The sequence below is a fragment of the Calidris pugnax genome, unplaced genomic scaffold (genome assembly GCF_001431845.1).
Source record: "Calidris pugnax isolate Ruff unplaced genomic scaffold, ASM143184v1 scaffold334, whole genome shotgun sequence".
NCBI lineage: Eukaryota > Metazoa > Chordata > Aves > Charadriiformes > Scolopacidae > Calidris > Calidris pugnax.
The window spans coordinates 38,235-46,337 of NW_015091054.1; the positions used below are offsets into that span (position 1 = coordinate 38,235).

The window sequence follows — 8,103 nt, forward strand, 5'->3', positions numbered from 1 at the left end:
CGGTTAGGAGAGACGGACTCCTGGAGTCATGGAAGGACATCTGGAAAGAGAGAGACAGGCATCTGGAGGGATACATGGACAACTGGGGAGAGACCTGGAAAGCTGGATGGATGGATGGATGGATGGATGGATAGATGGGTGGAGGGATGGATGGAGATGGAGGTGGATGGATGGATGGAGATGGAGGTGGATGGAAAGGGGGATGGAGGGATGGATGGATGGGGAGATGGAGGGAGGGATGGAGGGAGGGAAGGATGGAGGGATGGAGGGGAGTTGGAGGGATGGAGGGATGGAGGTGGAGATGAAGGGATGGAGAGCTGGGGAGACAAAGGGTTGGAGGGTGGGTGGGATTGAGGGATGGCTGGAGGGATGGAAGGATGGAGAGATGGAGGGATGGATGGAGGGATGGAGGGATGGATGGGGAGATGGATGGAGGGGTGGATGGAGGGAAGGAAGGATGGAGGGAGGGAGGGATGGGGAGATGGGGAGATGGATGGATGGAGGGATGGAGGGATGGATGGATGGATGGATGGATGGATGGATGGATGGATGGAGGGAAGGATGGAGGGATGGAGGGGAGTTGGAGGGATGGAGGGATGGAGGGATGGAGGGAGGGAGGGATGGGGAGATGGAGGGATGGGGAGATGGAGGGATGGGTGGATGGATGGATGGATGGAGGGATGGGGAGATGGAGGGATGGATGGAGATGGAGGTGGATGGATGGATGGATAGATGGGTGGAGGGATGGATGGAGATGGAGGTGGATGGATGGATGGAGATGGAGGTGGATGGAAAGGGGGATGGAGGGATGGATGGATGGGGAGATGGAGGGAGGGATGGAGGGAGGGAAGGATGGAGGGATGGAGGGGAGTTGGAGGGATGGAGGGATGGAGGGATGGAGGGAGGGAGGGATGGGGAGATGGAGGGATGGGGAGATGGAGGGATGGGTGGATGGATGGATGGATGGAGGGATGGGGAGATGGAGGGATGGATGGAGATGGAGGTGGATGGATGGATGGATAGATGGGTGGAGGGATGGATGGAGATGGAGGTGGATGGATGGATGGAGATGGAGGTGGATGGAAAGGGGGATGGAGGGATGGATGGATGGGGAGATGGAGGGAGGGATGGAGGGAGGGAAGGATGGAGGGATGGAGGGGAGTTGGAGGGATGGAGGGATGGAGGTGGAGATGAAGGGATGGAGAGCTGGGGAGACAAAGGGTTGGAGGGTGGGTGGGATTGAGGGATGGCTGGAGGGATGGAAGGATGGAGAGATGGAGGGATGGATGGAGGGATGGAGGGATGGATGGGGAGATGGATGGAGGGATGGATGGAGGGAAGGAAGGATGGAGGGAGGGAGGGATGGGGAGATGGGGAGATGGATGGATGGAGGGATGGATGGATGGATGGATGGATGGATGGGGAGATGGAGTGATGGGGAGATGGGGAGATGGAGGGACGGAGGGATAGAGGGATGGAGGGATGGAGAGATGGAGGGATGGAGAGATGGAGGGAGGGAAGGACAGAGGTATGGATGGGGAGATGGATGGATGGATGGATGGATGGATGGATGGATGGATGGATGGATGAAGAATGGATGGAGGGATGGGGAGATAGAGGGAAGGAGGGAGGGATGGATGGGTGGAGGGAAGGATGGAGGGATAGAGGGAAGGAGGGATGGAGAGAGAGAAGGAGGGATGGAGGGAAGGAGGGATGAAAGGGAGGGGAGTTGGAGGAATGGGGGGTTGGCTGGAGGGATGGAGAGTTGGAGGGATGGAGGGATGGAGGGATGGAGGGGATGGATGGATGGGGAGATGGATAGAGGGATGGATGGAGGGAAGGAGGGAAGGATGGAGAGATGGATGGGGAGATGGATGGATGGGGAGATGGATGGAGGGATGGAGGGATGGAGGGAGGGATGGATGGAAGGGGAGATGGATGGGGAGATGGACGGATGGATGGAGGGATGGAGGGATGGATGGGGAGATGGATGGAGGGAGGGGAAGATGGAGGGATGGAGGGATGGATGGATGGAGATGGAGGTGGATGGAAAGGGGGAAGGAGACATGGATGGAGGGATGGATGGAGGGATGGATGGATGGAGGGAGGGATGGAGGGATGGAGGGAGGGATGGGGAGATGGAGGGATGGATGGAGGGATGGATGGAAAGGGGGATGGAGACATGGAGGGAGGGAGGGATGGATGTGGAGATGGGGAAATGGATGGATGGATGGATGGATGGATGGATGGATGGATGGATGGAGGGATGGATGGAGGGATGGGGAGGGATGGAGAGATGGATGGATGGATGGGGAGATGGAGGTGGATGGAGGGATGGAGGGATGGAGGGATGAAGGAATGGAGGGATGGGGAGGGATGGAGAGATGGATGGATGGATGGGGAGATGGAGGTGGACGGAGGGATGGAGGGATGGAAAGATGGAGGGATGGAAAGATGGAGGGATGGAGGGATGGAGGGATGGAGGGATGGAGAGATGGAGGGATGGAGGGATGGAGGGATGGAGAGATGGATGGAGGGATGGAGGGGAGATGGATGGATGGAGGGATGGATGGATGGAGGGATGGATGGATGGAGGGATGGATGGATGGATGGATGGAGGGATGGAAGGAGGAATGGATGGGGAGATGGACGGATGAATGGAGGGATGGAGGGATGGAGGGATGGAGGGATGAAGGAATGGAGGGATGGAGGGATGGAGGTCAGAAGGGCTGCTCAGAGAGAAGGACAGAAGCAGGAGGACAGAAGGACAGAGACCAGAGGGCAGGAGGCCTGGCCGGGGTCCGGGGCAGGACCCTGACCCCCGTCTGTGGGCGCAGGTGGCCGCGCAGCAGCAGGAGTCGGCCACGACGCAGAAGGCGGAGCGGGAGGTGTCCCGCATGGTGGTGGTGATGGTGGGCTCCTTCTGCCTCTGCTACGTGCCCTACGCCGCCCTGGCCATGTACATGGTGAACAACCGGGACCACGGCCTGGACCTGCGCCTGGTCACCATCCCTGCCTTCTTCTCCAAGAGCGCCTGCGTCTACAACCCCATCATCTACTGCTTCATGAACAAACAGGTGCCCCCCGGGGACGCCAGGGACACCCAGGCTGTGGGGACACCCCGGGAGTGTGATGGGGTGATGGGGACATCTAGGGACACATGGGCCATGGGGACATCCAGGGACACCTGGGTGATGAGGAAACCCAAGGACACATGGGCCAAGGGGACATCCATGGACACCTGGGCCATGGGGACATCCAGGGACACCTGGGTGATGAGGAAACCCAAGGACACATGGGCCATGGGGACACCCAGGGACATCTGGGCCATGGGGACATCCAGGGACACCTGGGTGATGAGGAAACCCAGGGACACCTGGGCCATGGGGACACCCGGGTGATGGGGACATCCTGAGAACATCTGGGCCATGGGGACATCTTGAGAACATCTGGGTGATGAGGAAACCCAGGGACACATGGGCCATGGGGACATCTAGGGACACATGGGTGATGAGGAAACCCAAGGACACATGGGCCAAGGGGACATCCATGGACACCTGGGCCATGGGGACATCCAGGGACACCTGGGTGATGAGGAAACCCAGGGACACATGGGCCATGGGGACATCCTGGGACACCTGGGTGATGAGGAAACCCAGGGACACATGGGTGATGGGGACACCCAGGGACACCTGGGCCATGGGGACATCCAGGGACATCTGGGCCATGGGGACATCCAGGGACATCTGAGTGATGAGGACTCATGGGCATGGGGACACCCTGGGACACCTGGGCCATGGGGACATCCAGGGACACATGGGTGATGAGGAAACCCAGGGACACATGGGCCATGGGGACATCTTGAGAACATCTGGGTGATGAGGAAACCCAGGGACACCTGGGCCATGGGGACATCCAGGGACACCTGGGTGATGAGGAAACCCCCCACCTGGGCAATGGGGACATCCTGAGAACATCTGGGTGATGGGGACACCCTGGAACACATGAGTGATGGGGACATTCTGAGGACATCTGGGCGATGAGGACACCCCAGGGACACCTGAGTGATGGTGACACCCAGGGACACCCCGGTGATGGGGACATCCTAGGATACCTGGGTGATGGGGACATCCTGAGAACATCTGGGTGATGGGGACACCAGGTGATGGGGGTATCCAGGGACACCTGGGTGATGGGGACACCCCAGGACACCTGGGGGATGGGGACATCCATGGACACCTGGGTGATGGGGACATCCTGGGACACCCAGACAATGGGGATATCCCAGGGACACCTGGGTGATGGGGACATCTGAAGACCTTGGAGCAACAGGGACATCCAGAGACACTGGGACAATGGGGACATCCAGGGGTGTCCAAGGACACCTGGGGGACCAAGGATGTCCAGGGACACTTGGGGACCAGGGTCATCCAGGGGTGCCCGGGGACCAGGGATGACCACGGACCAGGGACTGGGCACCAGGGATGCCAAGGGACCGGGGACATGCAGAGACCAGGGACACCTGGGGACAAGGACACCCAGGAGCACCCAGACACCAGGGACACTCAGGGGGGCTCAAGGACATCTGGGGACCAAGGACACCCGGGGACATCTGGGCAATGGGGACATCCCAGGACACCCGGGCACTGAGGACACCCAGGGACACCGGGACATCCTGGGGACACCCAGTCAAAGAGGACATCAAGGGACACCTGGGGAATGGAGACATCAAGGGACACTTGGGAGATGGGGACACCCCAGGGCACCCAAGGACATCTGGGGACCAGGGTCATCCATGGACACTTGGGCAACAGGGACATCAAGGGACACCTTGGCAATGGGGACAACCCAAGGTGCCCAAGGACATCTGGGGACACTCGGGGACATCCAGGGGTGCCCAGCGACCAGGGATGACCATGGACTGGGGACACTGGGGACACTAAGGGTGCCGATGGCCTGGGGACATCTGGAGATGAGGGACACCAGGGGATGAGGACACCTGGAGATTTGGGACAACAAGGAGCACCCAGACACCAGTGACACCCAGGGGTGCTCAAGGACATCTGGGGACCAAGGACACCTGGGGACACTTGGGGACCAGAATCATCCAGGGATGCCTGGGGACCAGGGATGACCATGGAGTGGGGACCAGGGACACCTGGGGATGAGGGACACCCAGGGACTGGGACACCTGGGGACACCTGGGCATGTCCAGGAACCAGGGATGACCATGGAGTGGGGACCAGGGACACCTGGAGATGCTGGGGATGGGGACACCTGAGGATGGGGGACAACAGGGTATGATGGGACACCAGGGATTGGGACACCTGGGCACATCCAGGGACACTTGGGGACACCTGGGCACATCCAGGAACCACGAGCGACCATGGAGTGGGGACCAGGGACACCTGGAGATGCTGGGGATGGGGACACCTGGGAATTGGGGACAACGGGGTATGAGGGGACATCAGGGGACATCCAGGGACTGGGACACCTGAGGACACCTGGGCACATCCAGGAACCAGGGATGACCACAAAGTGGGGACCAGGAACACCTGGGGATGGAGGACAAGGGGGTGAGGGGACATCTAGAGACCAGGACACCTGGGGGACACTTGGGGACACCTGGATGTGCCCAGAACCATCTCCAGACTTGGGGCTACCACGTGGCCAGGGCGAAGAGATGGGGTCAAGGTGGCAGCGCGGGGTTGGGCAGAAGGTGCCAGGGCTGGTTGGGTAGAAGGTGGCCAGGGCTGGTTGGGCAGAAGGTGCCAAGGCTAGTTGGGTAGAAAGTGGCCAAGGCTGGTTGGGTAGAAGGTGGGCAGGGCTGGTTGGGCAGAAGGTGCCAGGGCTGGTTGGGTAGAAGGTGGCCAAGGTTGGTTGGGCAGAAGGTGGTAAAAGGTGACGGGGCTGGTTGGGTAGAAGGTGACCAGGGCTGGTTGGGCAGAAGGTGGCCAAGGCTGGTTGGGTAGAAGGTGGCCAAGGTTGGTTGGGTAGAAGGTGCCAGGGCTGGTTGGGCAGAAGGTGGCCAGGGCTGGTTGGGTAGAAGGTGGCCACTGGTTGGGTAGAAGGTGGCCAAGGCTGGTTGGGTAGAAGGTGATGGGGCTGGTTGGGTAGAAGGTGACCACGGTTGGTTGGGCAGAAGGTGCCGGGGCTGGTTGGGCAGAAGGTGGGCAGGGCTGGTTGGGTAGAAGGTGGGCAGGGCTGGTTGGGCAGAAGGTGGCCAGGGCTGGTTGAGTAGAAGGTGGGCAGGGCTGGTTGGGTAGAAGGTGCCAGGGCTGGTTGGGCAGAAGGTGGCCAGGGCTGGTTGGGTAGAAGGTGGCCACTGGTTGGGTAGAAGGTGGCCAAGGCTGGTTGGGTAGAAGGTGACGGGGCTGGTTGGGCAGAAGGTGGCAGGGTTGGTTGGGCAGAAGGTGGCCAGGGTTGGTTGGGCAGAAGGTGGCCAGGGTTGGTTGGGCAGAAGGTGCCAGGGCTGGTTGGGCAGAAGGTGCCAGGGCTGGTTGGGCAGAAGGTGCCAGGGCTGGTTGGGCAGAAGGTGCCAGGGCTGGTTGGGCAGAAGGTGCCAGGGCTGGTTGGGCAGAAGGTGCCAGGGCTGGTTGGGCAGAAGGTGCCAGGGCTGGTTGGGCAGAAGGTGCCAGGGCTGGTTGGGCAGAAGGTGCCAGGGCTGGTTGGGCAGAAGGTGCCAGGGCTGGTTGGGCAGAAGGTGCCAGGGCTGGTTGGGCAGAAGGTGCCAGGGCTGGTTGGGCAGAAGGTGCCAGGGCTGGTTGGGCAGAAGGTGCCAGGGCTGGTTGGGCAGAAGGTGCCAGGGCTGGTTGGGCAGAAGGTGCCAGGGCTGGTTGGGCAGAAGGTGCCAGGGCTGGTTGGGCAGAAGGTGCCAGGGCTGGTTGGGCAGAAGGTGCCAGGGCTGGTTGGGCAGAAGGTGCCAGGGCTGGTTGGGCAGAAGGTGCCAGGGCTGGTTGGGTAGAAGGTGACGGGGCTGGTTGGGCAGAAGGTGGCCAAGGTTGGTTGGGTAGAGGGGACATCTTGGGGGGGTTGTGGGGCTGAGGTGGCCGTGTCCTTGTCCCCCCAGTTCCGGGCCTGCATCATGGAGACCGTCTGTGGGAAGCCCATGACGGACGACTCGGACATCTCCAGCTCGGCCCAGAGGACAGAGGTCTCCTCCGTCTCCTCCAGCCAGGTCAGCCCCAGTTGAGGAGCCACCAGCCCCACGCCACCCCCTGGATTCCTCACCTCCCCACCTCCCCTCACCCCGGGGTGTCCCCGCTATGGGGCTGGGGACACCTTGGGGGTCCGGGGGCCACCCCCTTGGCCAGCCTAGGATGTAGGTGGGGGTGGGACAATAAACCCACCGCCGCGCTCTCAACGCAACGCCCAGCCCCACTGCGCCTCCCTCGGCGGCCCCACGGTGGGGGGGGATATGGGGGGAGGTCATTATGGGGGGCTCGGCCCCACGGCAAGGCCTGTGTGGGACCCCCTTTGCCTCCTTGTCCCGCTCGGGACCCACAAGTGGTGGTGGGGCAAGGAGGTGGGGTGATGTCTTCTCTATCCGTGGGGATGGGGTGGTCCTGAGCCTGCCTCACCCCCCATCTATGGGGCTGGGATGGGGCTGAGCCCCCCATCTATGGGGGTGAGGTGGGTTTGAGCCCCCATCTGTGGGGCTGGGGAGGTCCTGAGCCCCCCATCTATGGGGCTGGGGTGGGGTTGAGCCCCCAACCATGGGGCTGTGTCCCCATCTATGGGGCTGAGGTGGGGCTGAGCCCCATCTGTGGGGCTGGAGAGATTCTGAGCCCCTCCATTTGTGGGGCTGGAGTGGGGTTCAGGTCCCATCCATGGGGCTGGGGAGGTCCTGAGACCCCCATCTATGGGGCTGGGGTGGGGTTGAGACTCCCATCCATAGGGCTGGGGAGGTCCTGAGCCCCCCATCTACGGGGCTGGGGTGGTGTTGAGCCCCCAACCATGGGGCTGTGTCCCCATCTATGGGGCTGAGACCCCATCTATGGGGCTGGGGTGGGGTTGAGCCCCCAACCATGGGGCTGAGCCCCCCATCCATGGGGCTGAGGCGGGTTTGAGCCCCCATCTATGGGGCTGAAGAGGGTCTGAGCC

The 8,103-nt window shown here is 61.7% G+C and overlaps 1 protein-coding gene across 1 annotated transcript in view; it reads left to right on the plus strand.

Moving 5' to 3' along the window:
- OPN1SW (opsin 1 (cone pigments), short-wave-sensitive) overlaps window positions 1–7,304 on the plus strand; it is a 12,224-nt gene extending 4,920 nt beyond the window's left edge. Inside the window, exons 4-5 of the mRNA XM_014956629.1 lie at window positions 2,838–3,077; window positions 7,070–7,304. Of these exons, the coding sequence (XP_014812115.1) occupies window positions 2,838–3,077; window positions 7,070–7,192 (363 nt within the window). The 3' untranslated portion in view covers window positions 7,193–7,304. The remainder of the gene's footprint in view (window positions 1–2,837; window positions 3,078–7,069) is intronic.
- The last annotated feature ends 799 nt before the right edge of the window (window positions 7,305–8,103 follow it).